At 37.8% G+C, this 22,047-nt stretch overlaps 1 protein-coding gene across 1 annotated transcript; it reads left to right on the forward strand.

Moving 5' to 3' along the window:
- The first annotated feature begins 38 nt into the window (after window positions 1-38).
- LOC134791341 (transcriptional protein SWT1) lies at window positions 39-19,396 on the forward strand. Its single transcript, XM_063762357.1, has 12 exons — window positions 39-277; window positions 446-593; window positions 1,947-2,656; window positions 3,223-3,388; window positions 3,762-3,920; window positions 4,213-4,316; window positions 4,665-4,850; window positions 5,512-5,698; window positions 6,020-6,218; window positions 6,753-6,890; window positions 7,607-7,753; window positions 19,237-19,396. The coding sequence occupies exons 1-12, from the start codon at window positions 149-151 to the stop codon at window positions 19,319-19,321; spliced, it is 2,358 nt and encodes a 785-aa protein (XP_063618427.1). The 5' UTR covers window positions 39-148; the 3' UTR covers window positions 19,322-19,396.
- The last annotated feature ends 2,651 nt before the right edge of the window (window positions 19,397-22,047 follow it).

Genomic DNA, 22,047 nt, shown 5'->3' on the forward strand with positions numbered 1-22,047 from the left:
AAAAGTGTATACTTAGCTTTATAATGTATCAAAACGCTTCATCTTCATCGCTAGGAATCAAAACATAAAGCATCATAGACAACAAAACGTAAATTAGAATTTCTCAATTTTTCACGAATGTAAATTAGTAAATTTAATGTAATTCGCTATGAATTCAGACAAAAAGGATGGAGGAAAGTTACCCGACGGTTGGGTATTATGTAAGTCAAAATCAATACCAGGAAGGAAGTATTACTTTCACAAGAAAACAGGCAGATCCTCTTGGAGTCAACCACAGGTATGTTTCGCAATTTTAAAGATAATTATTGTTTACAATACAAATGTTTATAAATATATTAACATTGCCTGCTTGTATTCAAATCTGAGACACATTTCAACCTTCTTCAAACTATTATTTAGATCTATATAAGCAAAATTGATCAATATATATATACCTTTTTTCAAGGCTGAAGATGAACATGATAAAAGTAAGAAAAAGAGTAAAAAGCAGAAGGAAAAACAGGAAAAAATCCAAAAAGAAGAATCCGCTAGAAAATACTTGAAGAGGAAAAGTGATAGTAATGCAGAGACTCCAAAGAAAAAGCAAAAGCAAGGTTTGTTTTAGATGTTGTATTTCAGGCTTATAAGAATTTGGTTTCAGGCTAAATAATACGCAGCGAAGGTCTATATGGTGTGTTAGAACTTCGCCTAATTAGCAAAATTTAGTATTGTTCAATGGTTAAAATTAGAGATGCAACGGATAGTTGGTTGGCCGGATAATGGATATTCGACCTGACCAATGGCCGAATATTCGGTATCCGGCCGGCGAAACTATACCTACATTTCGGTTTTTCAGTTGCGTATTGTGCAGGTTTTGACCTGTTTCGTAGTTAACGTTCGCGCGGACTCTTTTCTGGGTTCGAAATGAGTGCGCGTGCAAGTGAGTGGAATGTTTAAATTGTTTTAAAATAATAAACGGGGCCGATTATGACCGGGACTGTTCCTTAGATCCAATTTGTTTACTCCGAAATCAGGCAAAGTTACTATCCGGTATCCGGCCGGATACTAAGTCTCTATCCGGTATCCAGCCGGATATTAAAATAATGGCCGGATAGGCCGGATACCGGATAGTAACCAAATATCCGGTGCATCTCTAGTTAAAATATGGTTATCAGCAAAAATGGTACACCATGTTTTTATTGAATTCCATTAACTTCAGGGTATAGGTAAGAATGTTTAAGAAAACTAACTGGAGTAGTTAATTAAAAAAAAAAATTTTTATTTTACCTGTTTTTTTTTATTAAAAAAAGTAATTAAATGTTGCATATAGCATTGATGTAACATGGGCATTACATTTGACTCAACCATAGAGAAATATAGTAAGACAAGAGTGCTCACTCCATACATCAGTTTTGGTACCAAAAAGACTATTATTTTCATAGTCGACATCTAGCATTGAGTAGCGGAATTATCGGTACTTTAATTAGCAGTAGTAGTACTGTCAAGTGACAATAGATGTAGCACTGACCGGAAAGTCTAAGGGCCCCCCCACATCTGGCGTCTTTCGAGCGTCGGCGTCTACAATTCTATGGCCGACTTCGACGCAACGTCGACGCAGCGTCGACGCAACTGCGCAGCGACGTCATTTTCCATAGCGCTGGACCGACGCCGACAGACGCCGACGCTCGAAAGACGCCAGATGTGGGGGGGCCCTAATGCTCAACAACATTAGACATTCCGGTCTTTTTTGCGTCCCTCCTGAGTGTAGGTTTTAAGTACAGGAAGCCTGTGGGTAGGCAGAATTAAACACCTTCACAGAAAATAATGATAAAATTATTTGACTCTTATGACTAATAAAATGCTAGTCATACTATGGCAAAAAATAAAAATGTAAAATAAAACACCCGTAAAATAGTTCTTACTTGCAATCTTTATTTTGAAAACTTATGTAATTGTTGGTTTTTTAGCAACACCTGTGCACACACCTGAAAAACTCAATTCCAGCATAAAAAAGACACCTGTAAAACCATTTCCGAGCAGATCAAGCAACTCTTCTGGAAAATCCTCAGCCAATTCAAGACTCGCTAAATTAAGGGCCCAACTAGCATCAGAAGCTCTCCATGAAAGTTTAGAATCTACCCCTAAACCTAAAGCCCCGAGAATAAGTCCTAAAGTAATACCACAAACTGAAACACATCATAAAGTTCCAGAATTAAAAAGTCCAATCAGTGAAGCAAAATGTCCAACCACACATTCACCTGGCAGTGATAGTCTACAGTCCATTCCATCACCCTCACAGTTTCTAGCAGCTAACAAAATATTATCATCCATGAAGGCTCAATTACCTGAGGAGTATAATAATAAGTCTGTACAAAAGGACACTTTTGCGGATATTGAACAGGGTATCTGTAATCAGACAGCAGATTACCCATTCATGAAGCATCCAGCAACTCCTCCACAGTTTTCTGAAGCTAGCAAGTTGATGTCGGCTATTAAGTCAAAACTAAGTTACAAAATGAAAGATGAACCTGTGGTGCCTGTGAAGACATTTTCTAGTGCAAAGGAACGGATGGAGACACTTAGAAATGATTTAAGTAATGAAGCTATTAATGAAATGGAAGATTGTTTGGATGATATTGTATTCCCTGAAGAAGCCATGGAGGTTGATTGTAAAGAGGTTAGTATGATTTTTAGTTACTACTTATTGAGCACATTTTGATGTATTAAAGTCACCTGAGGATTATATTAAAATAAAGCAGAACAATCATTACAACTAAATAAATAAGTACTCTTGAGTCATTTCCACCAAACATTGCTAAGAACCATCTTATAGACTTTTGATTATAAATAAATGGTTCATCTCTGATAGCGGCAATGCTGCTTTGACCTCCAAAAACGTCAACTGACGCGCGCGGTTTCAGCCCAATTTCAACTTTCGTGCATTCTGACAAGGTTCATGATGACCCGCATGAGGCACCGCGCACGATAGATGTGGCTTTCAAAGGGTTCAACTAATAATACCCCTCTTTGCCTGGGGAGTAAAAATCAGCAAACATGTTGGTGTAATTTTTTTATGTGATAAGGATACAGAGCGATAGGTCATACTGAGCATCTTTTACTATAAGGCCAACGCCAAAATCGTGAAAAAACAATTCTACTGCGCCTACATTTTGGCGAATCACTATGTCAATGTTTTCTATAGGATATCCCTGCATATTTTAATATTGTTTTTATAACTTACAGATCAAGAGCCCACCTCCCACACCAGTTATCCAATATGAGCCTCCTCCAAAAGTACCAAATCAAAGTACAGGGAATGAGACAGAAGATGTTGTGCTAGTTGTTGACACAAATATTTTTATCCATGAATTAGATGTTATCAAGAATGTTCTCAATTCACACATAAAAGGTAAGGTAAAAGTCATAAAAGCTATTTCCAGTTTACAACACCACCATAATACTTAGAACAGTGGGGGAATTACTGATTAATAATAAGATTTTGTCATACTCATATTGTATGGATTATTGGACTCTTCCTGGGTCTTTTAAAACAGTTCCATAGTTTTTATTCCAATAAAATGTGTACATGTGAATGATAATTATATATTTTTTTATGTTCCGAAGATAATTATGTCAAATTTTGATTTCATCGCAATCAATAGATCTTTGGTTACTAGTTTAGGTTCCGAACAAACAGCTCATAAAAATATAAGTAAATTATCCATGTACTTGGCTGACTAACATATTACCAAGTTATGTTACATTCTTGTCTCCACCCTCAGGTTACAAGGAGCAGCCAACGCTCCTAGTTCCGTGGCGAGTAATCAATGAACTGGACAGGCTGAAAGACAACAACAACGGTAACGGCGCCATTTGCAAACGCGCGAGGGCCGCTATGGACTACCTTTACAAATCACTGCCGGAAAATAATAGGATAAAAGGTATGAATTGCCCGTATGATAATTATATTGATAATCATATAATTTAAGGAATGGGGCTTCTAGTATGACCTATGATTTTTACAAGATTTGATATAAAAAAAAAATTGTTAATAGATTTGAAGGATTGAGTTATAATAACTCTTTTTAAGTATGTTCAAAAATTGTGTCAATAAAGAGTTATTTCAGAAAGAAACAACAGGAAAACAGCCTTACAGACTAATAGCCATGACAGATGGATTGGTGAAACTGATTTGTATACTGTAGAGTACATGAATAATGTTTTCTATTCCAGGACAGTCACTTAGAGACGCGAATTCACATATACATCCGTGTGAGCTTCCAGATGATGAAATACTGAATTGTGCGTTACAACAGGCAGGGAGGGGTAAATCTGTGGTGAGTACCTACATATACATTCATAGTGATAGAATAAAAAGATATAGGTTCCTTATTAAGAAATGATTGATAGGCATGGGAGCCTTTTGATAATCAGAACAAGCAGAAAGTGCTAGTAGTGGCAGTTTCCGAGTAGCCCATTTTAAGGATGGCCGCAGACGTTCGGAATTTTCATACGGTTTCCGTACGGAATGACAGATGGGAACGGGACGTCGCTCTACAAATACATAGCGCTGTCTCGCTTGCACCTGTCATTCCATACGGATAATTCCTAACGTGAACCTTAATCTTGCATTTTTATTATTTTCACAATAAAGTTTCTATTAACAAATTGTATCACACCTTCAGATCCTACTATCAAATGATAAGAACCTATGCAACAAGGCGGTTGTGAACGGACTGCGTTGTATAGGCCTGAGCGAGCTTAAGCCCCTGCTGGAGAGCAAGCCGCAGGTGGCGCCCGACCCGGACCGAGCGCACACCGTGCTGCGGCACCGCGACACCATGCACCAGCTGCTGGCCAACATACTGGAGGTAGGAGCTGTGGGATCACATTACCCTCGTTTCCCCCCACTAAACCCACTCCGGCGTTTCACCCTCTTTGCCGTTCTTGAGGGCGCACTGGGATCGATGCCATTCCACCACGGCAGCCCCGGCTTATCGCCAGGGCACCCTTACAATGTGGGGGGGATCAGAAACGCTTGATCCCCTCCCTACGAATTGTGTGGGGCCGTGCAATGCGGGTCCGGTACCCGCTGGCCTCAAGATACTCGTCGGTCTGAGTGTGCCACATACCACTTAAACTACTAGACAGAGCACAAAAGACAATCGATGTCACCTTATACATAAAAGCGCCACTTCCGTTCAAATTTAATATGACAGCCAGCACTTATTTCTATGCCGATTGTTAGTTATGGTTTAAATCATGTAAAATACAACTCAGTTGTGCTACTCGAATCGTAGCATTTTACAAGTAAATTTACACTTACGTGTGCTTTGTAAACGCCTCATAATGCGCCAGAACAGAAGCCGTTGGATTTGTCAAAACCAATCCTACAGTATTTGTGTAGCCTGTGCCTCTTTTATTGTACGGTTTGAAATATTTAAATAGATTTTATTTCCTCGATCTCAAAATGAAGAAAAGTCAATATCCATCAATTCTCGTGTGAAGCCTACATTTATTGAACGTTTTCAGAATGAAATGCGAGCGAAATACAACAACTTATGGAAGCATGTGCTCTTCAAACCGCCGCCTTGGTCGCTAGCAGATGTGCTGCAGTGTTTGCTCAAGCACTGGGTGGCGGTCTTCAACGAGGTCTTCCCAAGAATAGAACATTTAATTACTGATTTGAAGAATTCTCTTGCTTCTATTGAGAGAAAAGGTACACTAAATGAGCACTCTTAATTTGCACTTTTGCCAAACGACCCGTCAGATTATTATTCTGTTAGATTTTTTATTTTGGATTTCTGTTCTTTTAATTGTCTATCGAAATTTCGACTTTTAATAAGTTTACTTAGTGCCACTTGTACCATCCCACTAACCCGGGGTTAACCGGTTAAACCTGGAGTTACCAGGTTACCAGTATAATTCGACACTGGCTTAATGGTTTAACCACTTAACCCCGTGGTTAGTGGGATGGTGCAAGTGGCGCTAAGTTATTTATCAGCTTTTCTAAAACAAATCTCCACCATATTCTTTACAGACCCGAAGTCTTTGTCACAATCCGAAGTAACGAATTTCAAAGAGCTCTGTCTGGACATAGCTCGTAAATGCCTGATAATTCCCGAATACATGGAGCTAGCTAAGATGACCGTGGAGCGACTGGAGAAGCGAGATCCCCGGCCAGAGTTGCCCGTAATAGAGGCCTTTGAGGGAATCTGGACAGTGTTCTCTAGCTACTGGTGAGTCTGACTTTTAACCCTTTTTTTGACGGTGTGGGAATGTACGTATCGTCCCCCTGGGCCTGAGGTCGGCCCATTTGAGGGGGTATGTGGGACTCTTACCTACCGGGTTTTTCCACTGAGAAATGTTTTCCCACAATGTGCCATTTGGGGATAGTTTGGGGAGGCGTCCTGGGATCGCGAAAATTCTATAACAACGAGTCTGACTTGTAACCTGCCGAAATTAAAAAAAAGTTGATTTAGGTATGGGTCCATCAGAAGAAAACAACAAAAAAATACAATAGTCATACTCATAAATAAATACTTTGGCCATTTTGTTTGAAGATCAGAAAGGTTAGCGATTGAGTATTCTCCCTCGCAAAGAAACGTACAAATAGATGTGGATGATTTATTTTTTTACTAATTAAGGGAATAAAAATAAGAAGATGAATAATCATGTTAATTGTTGATGCTTGGCTGCGAAGAAAAAACACGCTCATCGTTACCCATTTATCGTCTTTTCGACTACTTTTATGGTGACTTTTAATTTATCAGTGCAAAGTTGGCGACGGGCTTGGGCGTGGAGCACAGCATAGAGGACAAGCTGCCGACGGATGACCCCCTCGACGTGATCACCAGTAAGCTGCCCATGTTCAGCAACCAGGTCAACTATCTCACCATGGCCATCAAAGGGTAAGTCGTCCTACAAATACAACTGCCTACGGCTAAACTTGTTGCTGATGTTCAGTTAGCATCGTGGTAGAATACTCGTGACCTCATGATGCTCCCCAAAAACGGCAGAGAGGGTAACGCCGCAGGGGAAGTTAGTGGGTATTCTCCTCCCCTCCCTCTGAGTAACAGAGGAAATACGGGAGGAGCGAGTCCCACATACCACCCCATCCCCAACGGGCCTTCGCAGCCCGGGGGTGAGATACGTAAATGTATTTACCCCTGCGAGAAAAAAAAAAAGAAAAAAAAAGGTTAGCAGAGTTTCCAAGGGTGCACTTCAGTAGTAATAATTATGCTTGTGAAACCTCTGGAACTGCAGGCGTCCGGCTGCTGGTCGAGCGGCTGTTGGCCACCATCGAATATTGTCAGTCTTTTCGGTATCTTTAGATTTATCTTCGAAGGAAGACTGCTACAGACGAACTTCGTGACGTATCTACAAATAAGTAAACCTTCCTGACATATGCTGGACAATACCTGCATGTAGGTTTTAACATTAATAACGATAAATCTGAGGAAATATTTGAGTAGAATAACAAATGCCTGAACGATGATGCTTTACCTTTTAGGCAATGTTATAATTTACAGAATTAAATTGTGTTCCTCGTTCACTAATTTTGTGAGACATAAAAAGAGTAACAGAATATTTTTTTTAAATTAATGAGATTTTCTTTTATTTTCAGCGCATTAAGTATAGACCCTTCAGACCCGAGCTTGGACGAGCACGTGTCGCGCCTGGAGATGGTTTTCAAAGATTCGGTGAACCTCATCAGCCGCGACAGCCGCCAGATCCACACGCACAGCCTGAGGATATTCTGCATCAAGTGCAGGTACGTCGTCACATGTCTGTGCCTCATAGACACTTCATAGCGGTTAAGCGTTTTGACAGTTCGGAAAAGAAGCTGATTTAACATGTCAGCTACAGAGATCGGACAAATTTGCGTCTTTGCTCGCAATAATGTGGACATGACTCCAAAATTGATTAAATAATTAATCACTTAATTAATTTCTTACCTGAGGTTTAATTTTGATTCCTAATCAATAAATAACAAAGATTTCTTATGATGTAAATTTATTAAAGAAAATAATCAGTATGTGTTCTAAATTTTATGTAGGTACTATTTTTGAAGTGAAAACTTCTTTAGCGGCGCTGAGCACTTCTTGAGGTGGGGAAAAAAATGATAAACTCGATTCAGACGCGTAACGTAACGGTGACGTCATGTGTCACGGACAATGTTATTCACCAAATAACTTTAGTCATAACGTTTCATAATCAGGTCAATTATTTAAAACTGGACTTTTATATTAAGCAATAAAGCTCAATGTTCTAATCTTGTACGGGCTGAAATACGACGATCTCACAGTTACATAACTTTATATCACTATATATAATTCAATAAAGCTACATCTTGATGAAATCGCTAATAAAAGTTTCGAACTCTAGTACTGGTGAATAAAACTCAAAATATCATGACCAAATATATTTAGATGCGAGGTCTGCAAGGTAACTTTACAATTTCTATTCGAATTTTAAACAATTAACGCTACAATTTTAAGCTGACTGGCCACAGTGTTGGCCGAACGTTAATGCAATTGACCATTAAAAATTAACCATTGAAAAGGTTAATTGCCATTAACCATTAACCATTGAAGGGAAATTAATTATCAATTGCATTGATCATCAATTTGCATTAATATTAATTTATTTCGAACCACTAACAATTAAAAAGAATTAATGGTTATTGCTTTACAAACCATTAAAAATTAAATCAATTTTGAATGAAAATTAAAAATGTGATTGATAATTAACAATTAACAAGAATAAACATCGTAATTTTTGTCTCTGTATTTTTATGCAGGGTTTTCCCATATGTTCCCCGCGAAGACAAATGGGAATTCACCCATTATTGGTAATTATTGGTAATAATGGGTGCTTATTGGTGTATTCCCATTTGTCCCCGATTCGCGTGACCTACGCCATGCATGAAGCTGGGACAAATGGGAATGTTTTATGTGAATGAATATGAACGGCGGGGAACAAAAGGGATACACCCGATATTAGTGTTCCTATTTGTCTCCGCTCCAATGAGATGGGGAAAAATGGAAATATTTCTGTGCAGCTTCTTTTCCCATATGTTTCTATACACTCATTATAGGTGTATTCCTATTTGTCCCTGCCATATGTGAGTTGGAGACAAATGGGAAACGGGGACAAATGGGATTTATATGCAGAGCCTATTCCATCTGTTCCAGGTGGGAACAAATGAGAAAACATCGGAAAATGAAGTGTTCCCATTTGTCCCCACCTTATTGGTGTGGAGACAAATGGGAAACGGGGACAAATGGGATTTATATACAGAGCCTATTCCATCTGCTCCAGGTGGGAACAAATGGGAAAACATCAGAAAATGATGTGTTCCTATTTGTTCCCACCTTATTGGTGTGGAGACAAATGGGAAACGGGGTAAATGGGATTTATTTGCAGCGTCTATTCCATCTGTTCCAGGTGGGAAAAAATGGGAAAACATGGGAAAATGATGTGTTCACATTTGTCTCCACACCAATAAGGTGGGGATAAATGGGAATGTTTTATGTGAATGAATATGAACGGCGGGGAACAAAAGGGATACACCCGATATTAGTGTTCCCATTTGTCTCCGCTCCAATGAGATGGGGAAAAATGGAAATATTTCTGTGCAGCTTCTTTTCCCATATGTTTCTATACACTCATTATAGGTGTATTCCTATTTGTCCCTGCCATATGTGAGTTGGAGACAAATGGGAAACGGGGAAAAATGGGATTTATATGCAGAGCCTATTCCATCTGTTCCAGGTGGGAACAAATGAGAAAACATCGGAAAATGAAGTGTTCCCATTTGTCCCCAACGTATTGGTGTGGAGACAAATGGGAAACGGGGACAAATGGGATTTATATGCAGAGCCTATTCCATCTGTTCCAGGTGGGAACAAATGGGAAAACATCAGAAAATGATGTGTTCCTATTTGTTCCCACCTTATTGGTGTGGAGACAAATGGGATACGGAGTAAATGGGATTTATATGCAGCGTCTATTCCATCTGTTCCAGGTGGGAAAAAATGGGAAAACATGGGAAAATGATGTGTTCACATTTGTCTCCACACCAATAAGGTGGGGATAAATGGGAATGTTTTATATGAATGAATATGAACGGCGGGGAACAAAAGGGATACACCCGATATTAGTGTTCCCATTTGGCTCCGCTCCAATGAGATGGGGAAAAATGAAAATATTTCTATGCAGCGTCTTTTCCCATATGTTTATATACACTCATTATAGGTGTATTCCTATTTGACCCTGCCATATGTGAGTTGGAGACAAATGGGAAACGGGGACAAATGGGATTTCTTATGCAGAGCCTATTCCATCTGTTCCAGTTGGGAACAAATGGGAAAACATCAGAAAATGATGTGTTCCCATTTGTCCCCACCTTATTGGTGTAGAGACAAATGGGAAACGGGGACAAATGGGATTTATATGCAGCGTCTATTCCATCTGTTCCAGGTGAGAACAAATGGGAAAACATCGGAAAATGATGTGTTCCCATTTGTCTCCACACCAATAAGGTGGGGACACACGGGAAATATTTATATGCAGTCTTTTCCTATATGTTCCCCGAGGGGACAAATGGGAATACACTCATTATTGGTTATAATGGGTGCATTGTTGGCGTATTCCCACTTATCCCCTATCCACGTGTCCTACGCGATACATGAGAGAAGGGACAAATGGGAACACATCATTTTCCCATTTTTTCCCACCTGGAACAGATGGAATAGACGCTGCATATAAATCCCATTTGTCCCCGTTTCCCATTTGTCTCCACACTAATAAGGTGGGGACAAATGGGAACACTTCATTTTGCGATGTTTTCTCATTTGTTCCCACCTGGAACAGATGGAATAGGCTCTGCATATAAATCCCATTTGTCCCCGTTTCCCATTTATCTCCAACTCACATATGGCAGGGACAAATAGGAATACACCTATAATGAGTGTATAGAAACATATGGGAAAAGAAGCTGCACATAAATATTTCCATTTTTCCCCATCTCATTGGAGCGGAGACAAATGGGAACACTAATATCGGGTGTATCCCTTTTTTTCCCCGCCGTTCATATTCATTCATATAAAACATTCCCATTTGTCCCAGCTTCATGCATGGCGTAGGTCACGCGAATCGGGAACAAATGGGAAAACATCGGAAAATGATGTATTCCCATTTGTCCCTTCTCATGTATGGCGTAGGACACATGCATAGGGGACAAGTGGGAATACACCAATAATGCACCCATTATAACCAATAATGGGTGTATTCCCATTTGTCCCCGCGGGGAACATGTAAGAAAAGACTGCATATAAATATTTCCCATTTGTCCCCACCTTATTGGTGTGGAGACAAATGGGAACACATCATTTTCCGATGTTTTCCCATTTGTTCCCACCTAGAATAGATGGAATAGACGCCTCATATTAATCCCATTTGTTCCCGTTTAGGATTTGTCTCCACACCAATAAGGGGGGGACAAATGGGAACACATAATTTTCTGACGTATGTCCATTTGTTCCCACCTGGAACAGATGGAATAGGCTCTGCATATAAATCCCATTTGTCCCCGTTTCCCATTTGTCTCCAACTCACATATGGCAGGGACAAATAGGAATACACCTATAATGAGTGTATAGAAACATGGGAAAAGACGCTGCATAGAAATATTTTCATTTTTCCCCATCTCATTGGAGCGGAGACAAATGGGAACACTAATATCGGGCGTATCCCTTTTGTTTCCCGCCGTTCATATTCATTCGTATAAAACATTCCCATTTGTCCCCACCTTATTGGTGTGGAGACAAATGTGAACACATCATTTTCCCATGTTTTCCCATTTTTTCCCACCTGGAACAGATGGAATAGACGCTGCATATAAATCCCATTTGTCCCCGTTTCCCATTTGTCTCCACACCAATAAGGTGGGGACAAATGGGAACACATCATTTTCTGATGTTTTCCCATTTGTTCCCACCTGGAACAGATGGAATAGGTTCTGCATATAAATCCCATTTGTCCCCGTTTCCCATTTGTCTCCAACTCACATATGGCAGCGACAAATAGGAATACACCTATAATGAGTGTATAGAAACATATAGTGTAGAGTCTCATGTTAAAATATGTATCACGATCTGATAATTCACTGAAGCTTGTATTAATGGTTATTTTTATTTATAATTTTAATAGTTCCAAGCAAAAGTAACATTAATTATTAGTTTATGAAATAAATTATTTAATTCCATTAAACGTTAATGCAGATTGACAATCAATGTAATTAAACGTCTCAAACTTAATGGTTAATGCAATTGATTAATTGTTAATTAGAATTAACCATTACGGCCAACACTGACTGGCCAGCAATTTCGGAACTAAAGTTTTTCAATAGAAAGGAGGATGGGTCAATTATACATAGTGCTGTAGTCATTTTGGACTAGTCATTGAGTTTTCACTTCTGTCGGCACTCCCGGAGTGCAACCCGTTGTTTTTTTTATATCAAAAATATACTTAAGTGCTATTTAGAATAGGGTTCAAAATGAAATCTGAGGTAAAAATTAATTAAATTAATTAAATGATTAATTCTTTAATAAATTTTGGAGTCATGCCCACATTATTGCGAGCAATGACGCAAATCTGTTCGATTATGTCAAACAAAACACTGTTGTATCCCCAAAGAGCGGCACGCGGATCGCGAGTCAAAGTTTGTCGATTGCTATGCATTTCACTAAATAGAAATAGAAATTGAAATTGAAATTGAAATTGAAATAGAAATAGAGATAGAGATAGAGATAGAGATAGAGATAGAGATAGAGATAGAGATAGAGATAGAGATAGAGATAGAGATAGAGATAGAGATAGAGATAGAGATAGAGATAGAGATAGAGATAGAGATAGAGATAGAGATAGAGATAGAGATAGAGATAGAGATAGAGATAGAGATAGAGATAGAGATAGAGATAGAGATAGAGATAGAGATAGAGATAGAGATAGAGATAGAGATAGAGATAGAGATAGAGATAGAGATAGAGATAGAGATAGAGATAGAGATAGAGATAGAGATAGAGATAGAGATAGAGATAGAGATAGAGATAGAGATAGAGATAGAGATAGAGATAGAGATAGAGATAGAGATAGAGATAGAGATAGAGATAGAGATAGAGATAGAGATAGAGATAGAGATAGAGATAGAGATAGAGATAGAGATAGAGATAGAGATAGAGATAGAGATAGAGATAGAGATAGAGATAGAGATAGAGATAGAGATAGAGATAGAGATAGAGATAGAGATAGAGATAGAGATAGAGATAGAGATAGAGATAGAGATAGAGATAGAGATAGAGATAGAGATAGAGATAGAGATAGAGATAGAGATAGAGATAGAGATAGAGATAGAGATAGAGATAGAGATAGAGATAGAGATAGAGATAGAGATAGAGATAGAGATAGAGATAGAGATAGAGATAGAGATAGAAATAGAAATAGAAATAGAAATAGAAATAGAAATAGAAATAGAAATAGAAATAGAAATAGAAATAGAAATAGAAATAGAAATAGAAATAGAAATAGAAATAGAAATAGAAATAGAAATAGAAATAGAAATAGAAATAGAAATAGAAATAGAAATAGAAATAGAAATAGAAATAGAAATAGAAATAGAAATAGAAATAGAAATAGAAATAGAAATAGAAATAGAAATAGAAATAGAAATAGAAATAGAAATAGAAATAGAAATAGAAATAGAAATAGAAATAGAAATAGAAATAGAAATAGAAATAGAAATAGAAATAGAAATAGAAATAGAAATAGAAATAGAAATAGAAATAGAAATAGAAATAGAAATAGAAATAGAAATAGAAATAGAAATAGAAATAGAAATAGAAATAGAAATAGAAATAGAAATAGAAATAGAAATAGAAATAGAAATAGAAATAGAAATAGAAATAGAAATAGAAATAGAAATAGAAATAGAAATAGAAATAGAAATAGAAATAGAAATAGAAATAGAAATAGAAATAGAAATAGAAATAGAAATAGAAATAGAAATAGAAATAGAAATAGAAATAGAAATAGAAATAGAAATAGAAATAGAAATAGAAATAGAAATAGAAATAGAAATAGAAATAGAAATAGAAATAGAAATAGAAATAGAAATAGAAATAGAAATAGAAATAGAAATAGAAATAGAAATAGAAATAGAAATAGAAATAGAAATAGAAATAGAAATAGAAATAGAAATAGAAATAGAAATAGAAATAGAAATAGAAATAGAAATAGAAATAGAAATAGAAATAGAAATAGAAATAGAAATAGAAATAGAAATAGAAATAGAAATAGAAATAGAAATAGAAATAGAAATAGAAATAGAAATAGAAATAGAAATAGAAATAGAAATAGAAATAGAAATAGAAATAGAAATAGAAATAGAAATAGAAATAGAAATAGAAATAGAAATAGAAATAGAAATAGAAATAGAAATAGAAATAGAAATAGAAATAGAAATAGAAATAGAAATAGAAATAGAAATAGAAATAGAAATAGAAATAGAAATAGAAATAGAAATAGAAATAGAAATAGAAATAGAAATAGAAATAGAAATAGAAATAGAAATAGAAATAGAAATAGAAATAGAAATAGAAATAGAAATAGAAATAGAAAGTGATGTTTTCGTGTACCTCATAAGAAATTACACACGTTGCCAAGGGATCGATAGGAGTCCAAAAGACGTACCTTCCGCCACAAGAAAGCCAGCTGCAGCAAACGGCGCAGGGCCGAGGCCCTTCAGCGTCCTTGCCCGCTGAGCCAGGGCTTGCGACAGGACGCCATCAATCAACTTATATATACATATTTTTATCCTTTACATTATTAAGCATATTGTAAATTTTAGTCTAATTTTAATATGAGCTGTCCCACTAAAGTAGCGTGCCCACACTGTCCCGGTTCTTCTAAGTTGTATGCAGGGTCAAGGGGCCTTAATGTGCATATCGGTAAGGTTCACAAAGAAAGTGCCGGGCCCTCTAGCTTCGACCCCAGTACAGTGCCCGCGCAAGGTGTACCCACGATTGATGCAGGTCTTCATAGTTTGCCTGCATTGAAAAAGAATGTCCGGGTGTTGAAGCACATCCCCAAAGGCGCGAGGAACCTTGCTGCAGGCAAATTGGCAAAATTGGTCGATGCGTGTCTCCGGACTAATGAGGTTAACGATTGGTTCGCTTTTCTGTCATTTCCTTTTACCGCGCTGAGGGTGCCTGAGGGCGGGACGGCCAGATCTTTGACCTCAAAGGTTAAGGAAAACATTGACAGTTCAAGTTTGTATTTTCCTGATACAGCCGGCCACAAACCGCCATCCTTGTACCGGTCAATAGAAGGCAAGGTTCATGATGGAGATTTGAGAGGGGCGGTTCGTCTCCTGTTGTCCGATTCTTCTCTTGCTCCGTCTAGTGCCGACACTCTGGAGGCTCTGAGGGCTAAGCACCCTGCACCTTCTAGACCACTTGATTTTCCGCCTGAGCCTGACCTAACGAGTCCTTTCCTTACAATATCAGTATCCGACGTTACTAACGCAATAGGTTCTTTTTACAATGGCTCTGCTGCCGGCATAGATGGCCTTCGCCCACAACATTTGAAGGAACTCACCTCGCTAAATGTGGGTGACAATGGATACAAACTTCTCGAGTCGCTTACTAAATTGTGTAATTTTCTTTTACGTGGCATGCTTAACCCCCAAGTCTGCCCTTATTTATATGGTGCGAGTTTATGCGCGTTAGAGAAAAAAGATGGAGGCGTAAGGCCCATTGCAATAGGTACAACCTTACGTCGACTCGTTGCTAAGTTGGGTTGCCGTTCGGTAAAGGATGAGATGGCAGCGTATTTTCAGCCGCGTCAAATAGGTTTTGGCACTCCTTTAGGTTGTGAGGCGGCAATCCATGCGACTAGGCATTTTGCTGAGTCCCGTGAGAACAGCGATACCGTTATATTAAAGCTTGACGTCAAGAATGCATTTAATTCGGTAGAAAGAGATATAATATTGGAACAGGTAAAGACACGTGTTCCAACTTTGTATCCCTTTCTTTTCCAATGTTATTCCTCTCCAAGTAACCTGTTCTTTGGTGACAGCACGATCTCTTCACAGGTAGGTGCTCAACAAGGAGATCCGTTGGGTCCTCTGGTATTTTGTCTTGCGATACAGAATTGTATAACGACCTTGCAGTCACCATTGAACGTGTGGTACCTGGATGATGGCACTATTGGAGGAAGCCCTAATGTAGTCCTGGATGATGTAAGTAGGCTCTTACCTTACTTACAATCAATTGGGCTAGAGGTAAATTCCACAAAATGTGAGCTGTATCCATGTGGTACCTCAGCATTAGATTCCGTGCCTAACTTCCAGTCGGTTTTTCCAGGTCTCCGGCTGCTGAACAAAACTTCATTTTCCTTATTAGGAGCACCCATTTTTCCAGAGGGGGTGAGCTCGGCGGTCCGGGCTAAGACTCAGGCACTGGAGTCTGCTTTTGTACATTTCAAACACTTGTCGGCGCACGTTTCACTCATCCTTCTTCGAAACTGCTTTGCAATGCCTCGTGTGACATATATCTTGAGAACTGCACCGATTTGGAGGTTTGATCAGGATGTACAGGTGTTTGATCGTGTACTTCGACAGGGCTTAGAGGGTGTTTTGAATGTCAGCTTCGATGAACCACAGTGGCGCCAGGCATCACTTCCTGTTCGGTATGGGGGTCTGGGGGTACGTTGCATGCGTGACGTCGGGTTGGTGGCTTTCCTAGCATCATCTCATGCGGCATCAGGTCTTGCCACTAGAATTCTCTCCTTAAATGGTGGCAATATCTGTATTACATTTCTCACAGAGGCTCTTTCCGAGTGGTCGTGCCGCTTTGCAGGAGTTGAACGACCAGAAAACCCCTCTTCACAAAGACTTTGGGATGATATTCTGTGCCGTGAGTGGCATAAGGGCCTATTGGAGAGTGCTGTAGGGAAGGACGTTGCCAGGCTAAAGGCTGTTAGGGAACCTGAGTCCGGGGCATGGTTGCATGCCTTGCCGTCACCACACTTGGGAACCTTACTTGATAATGACACGTTACGGATGGCGGTAGCACTGAGAATTGGGGGCAAGGTGTGCGAGCCACATCAGTGTAAGTGCGGGGCAATGGTGGAGGCGGATGGTCACCACGGGCTAAGCTGCTTGCGGTGTGTGGGTAGGATACCTAGGCACTGTGCCATTAATGAATTAATAAGGCGAGCTTTGGTGTCGGCGAACGTCCCATGTATCATGGAGCCCCAGGGCCTAAGTCGTTTGGACGGCAAGAGACCGGATGGTCTTACACTTGTTCCTTGGGCGAAGGGCCGCAGCTTGCTTTGGGATGCCACGTGTGTGAGTACTTTTGCTCCCACTCATCTCACGCGCACGGTAAACAAGGCAGGTGCAGCGGCTGAAACTGCTGCTAGGTTGAAGCACAGCAAGTACGCGAACCTTGAACAGGTGTACGATTTTGTCCCGGTTGCCGTCGAGACGGCGGGGCCTTGGTGTGCCGAGGCCAAAGCCTTTATTAAGGATATAGGGCGACGCTTAAGGGATAGGGGCTGCGACCCTCGCTCTGGTTCTTTCCTTATCCAACAAATATCACTGGCCATTCAGCGGGGTAATGCCGCCAGTATTTTTGGCACATTTGATCCGGGAGACAACCAGAGTGGGGGGCAATATTTTATTTGTTAAGTTCGTTTTACTCATTCTTAGGTTTATTTTAGTTTATAATTTTTAATCTATTGTAATCTAAATGTTTTTAATAGTCAGAAATAGAAATAGAAATAGAAATAGAAATAGAAATAGAAATAGAAATAGAAATAGAAATAGAAATAGAAATAGAAATAGAAATAGAAATAGAAATAGAAATAGAAATAGAAATAGAAATAGAAATAGAAATAGAAATAGAAATAGAAATAGAAATAGAAATAGAAATAGAAATAGAAATAGAAATAGAAATAGAAATAGAAATAGAAATAGAAATAGAAATAGAAATAGAAATAGAAATAGAAATAGAAATAGAAATAGAAATAGAAATAGAAATAGAAATAGAAATAGAAATAGAAATAGAAATAGAAATAGAAATAGAAATAGAAATAGAAATAGAAATAGAAATAGAAATAGAAATAGAAATAGAAATAGAAATAGAAATAGAAATAGAAATAGAAATAGAAATAGAAATAGAAATAGAAATAGAAATAGAAATAGAAATAGAAATAGAAATAGAAATAGAAATAGAAATAGAAATAGAAATAGAAATAGAAATAGAAATAGAAATAGAAATAGAAATAGAAATAGAAATAGAAATAGAAATAGAAATAGAAATAGAAATAGAAATAGAAATAGAAATAGAAATAGAAATAGAAATAGAAATAGAAATAGAAATAGAAATAGAAATAGAAATAGAAATAGAAATAGAAATAGAAATAGAAATAGAAATAGAAATAGAAATAGAAATAGAAATAGAAATAGAAATAGAAATAGAAATAGAAATAGAAATAGAAATAGAAATAGAAATAGAAATAGAAATAGAAATAGAAATAGAAATAGAAATAGAAATAGAAATAGAAATAGAAATAGAAATAGAAATAGAAATAGAAATAGAAATAGAAATAGAAATAGAAATAGAAATAGAAATAGAAATAGAAATAGAAATAGAAATAGAAATAGAAATAGAAATAGAAATAGAAATAGAAATAGAAATAGAAATAGAAATAGAAATAGAAATAGAAATAGAAAATATTTATTTGGCATAAAAACATACATTAGGTACAGCAAATTAAATAAGTACAAAAAAAACGTACACCAAATAGGATGCCGCTCAGCATAAGCAGTGTCTGTAAGACACGGCGCTGGTTTTCAGGGCACCCAAAATTAAAACTAAAACTTAAAACTAATACAGAAACAGAACAAGACAGAACACGGGTAAGAAAGAAGGAGAGAGAGAGAGAGAGACCACATTTATTTCTCATAGTAGTCATAGTTCACAAATATGTTTTTTTTTTGTTTTGGAATATGTCCGCTTAGTTATAACTGGTTATAAACTTTGTTGGGTTGCGAGTAAATACTGTTTTAGGTTGTACTTAAAAGAGGTAACGGATTTGTAGTTTTTGATTGGTGGCGGTAAATTGTTCCAACATATATGCTACAAAACGAATTATATGTCATCAACCCTATCTCTTCAATTTTCGCAGGAACATGCTGGAAGAGGCCCACACGAAGTTCGCGCAGTTGAAGGAGCTGCTCGACACGTGCAAGGAGCGCGTTGCGTGCAAGTAGAACCTATGTCGTGGTCAGTTACTCGAATATTCCGTCTAGCGTTTTAGGTCATCGTCGTGGGAGGGCTATTTGGATGTTTCGGAGACAGGCAACAGTATAGGTGCGTCCAGATCTGACGAGTGTGAATATACGCCATTCTCAAACTTCTCATATAATGCACGCGAGTTGCGCTTTGGTATAAAGTAATGTGAAAGACTCAGTGATAAACATTCATTCTTATTTTTAAGAAACTAAGGGTTATGTTTTTATCATTTAGCTGTCGCTCAGACGCCACATCACCGAAGTGTCAAAACTGAAGTTGAACCACACAGCAATATAGACCTACGTGCGTTACATCTTTATGTATAACGCACGTAGGTCTATATTGCTGTGTGCTATGTGAATGATTAATCCGTCTTTGGCGTTGGACCTACGGTGCGGATATATCCGTCATTGGCGTCCATAATGTTAAGAACGAATTGTCTATTGCTGGTGGCTTTTAAGCGCCTTCGCCAGATCTGAACGCGCCTTAACAATTAAAATCTTGTAACATTTGTTTCTACTATGGCGATGGTATAAACTATCGAACTTAAATCGTTTCATCCCAAAAGTTTCCAATAGCCCGCTTCGACGGCACTTATTTTTACGGCCGCATTTAGTTTATGTATAAGTATACAATTTGTATACAATCTTTTTACGACTATTCTATACTGTTATACTAGTAATTGATTTAATCATAGATCGCGATGAGTTGCACGTTCTTCGGTATCTGTACTGAGAGTTACACTTGATTCATATCTAATCATTCGGATATTATCAAGCTTGGTTTTAATTCTCAGTATGTGTAGTAGTACAGAAATATACAATAGTTGATAATCATTAAATGTCTAATTAACGTTGTAATAATTAGATAAATAATTTAATGGCATTCTTGTAAAAAAATGTAAGTAACTCTGACCGCGACTGTACTTAAGTCTAGTCCGCAATTTGTACAAAATTGTACCAATATAGGGAGTATAAACAAAATATTGAAGATTCCTTTCATAAGTTTTAGTACAAAATATTAGTTAGTCCGGAATTACATGTGTAAATTTTACTTACGTGAGAAGCGAAGATTAATTGATTGTGTAAAGTCTAACCAAAGATACATTGATTGAGTAAGATGCGTAAAATCTAACATAATTTCGTGCTTCGATTTTGACAGGTAAATGAGATGGCGCTGTACAGCTCCATACATTTTATGGTAACTCTGGATTGTCAAAAGTTTACGTTTGATAAATCATTGACCGCAAAACATATAGCGCAGTACCTACAGCGCTATCTGTTTTTGATGTCAAGCTAAAGGGCACGTTTTTTCTTAGACTATTACATTCTTCTTTGGTCTAGCCCAAGGGGGGTTTCATAAATTCATAAAGGCGCTACAAGCCTCAATTACCTAGCTATTAATCAAAGGATGTATTTGTAAGAAAGGAATAGAGGTTTTTAGGGCGTTTATGAGCTTAAATCGAGTTGACAACTAAAGAATGCGCTGTTCGGCGCCATATATTTTGTGGTAACATAATTGTCAATCGGCAACTTTTGATAACCAGTGTTACAGCATAATGTACCCGGCTAGTAGTCAACTTCGAAGTACGTATTTGTCTTAGATTTTATACTACAGCACTTACAGCACCTAAAAAATTTGTAAAGGGGCCCACAGATTAACAGTTCACCGGACGATATCAGTCCGTCAGTTAAGGGGCCCACTGATTAACAGTCCGCCGGACGGTATCGGCCTGTCAGTTAGAACAAAATTTTGACAGTTCCGAATAACTGACAGGCCGATACCGTCCGGCGGACTGTTAATCAGTGGGCCCCTTTAAACGCAAAAGGTGACAGTTCCGAACAAACAACAGGCTGATATCGTCCGGCGAACTGGTAATTTGTGGGCCTCTTAATATTGAGATAGTGTTATTAATTTGTTATTATGAAATATAACTGCGTCCCTTCTCAAGGGAAGAAAGGATTCACTACATCTGTACTCAAAGAATCTGAACCTCGGCTAAAATTTTGCTTAAAACTTAAGAAAGGTACTTCAAAATGTCTTCTAAGACTGACTAATCATTATATTTTGACATTTATTTTAGATGTTGCTTCTTCGAGCGTTACTTTATTAATGCCGAATAGTGCAATAAAATACATTAAGTAATTTTACTTTCCTGCACACCTTTGGGGTTATACAGTATTTTTATCGGTGACGGGCAGAATAAACGAGCCCGTCCAGGGGTAATCCGAATCGTTGTTTCTTGTAAAATCCATTTCTCCTATCAGGCTGTCAGGTAAAGCGAAATTTAGTTTTTATTAAGCTAAAAATAATTTAGGTAGGTACCTAAGTACTAGAAAGTATGTATAGAATCTGAAATTTTCGCTGCACTTCGAAATAATCGAACGATATAAACATTCGTCTACTTCTGAATGTATCATGATCTAATGATTGTTAGTATCATCAAATAATTGTTCATCGTAGTCGAGGTGTTAAATTTAAGAAAAAAACGTGCCCTGAATTTGACATACGAATAAGATGGCGTTATATACGGCGCCATATGTTTTGTGGTAACTGAATTGTCAAACGTCAATCAAAGCGACATCTACTTCAGCTGTCAAATTCGAGGCACGACTTTTGTCTTAGACTTAATACTTCTTCTACAATTAAAATAGTTTTGAAATAGTAAAATAATATCGCTTATATTAATCTGAATCCGAGAAGG

The sequence above is a fragment of the Cydia splendana genome, chromosome 1 (genome assembly GCF_910591565.1).
Source record: "Cydia splendana chromosome 1, ilCydSple1.2, whole genome shotgun sequence".
In the NCBI taxonomy this organism is placed as follows: domain Eukaryota; kingdom Metazoa; phylum Arthropoda; class Insecta; order Lepidoptera; family Tortricidae; genus Cydia; species Cydia splendana.

Coding starts and splice junctions, on each gene's coding strand:
- LOC134791341 (XM_063762357.1), top strand. CDS start 149: ATGAATTCAGACAAAAAGGATGGAGGAAAGTTACCCGACGGTTGGGTA. Junction 2,657..3,222: donor TGGAGGTTGATTGTAAAGAG/GTTAGTATGATT, acceptor TATAACTTACAG/ATCAAGAGCCCACCTCCCAC. Junction 7,754..19,236: donor ATATTCTGCATCAAGTGCAG/GTACGTCGTCAC, acceptor CAATTTTCGCAG/GAACATGCTGGAAGAGGCCC.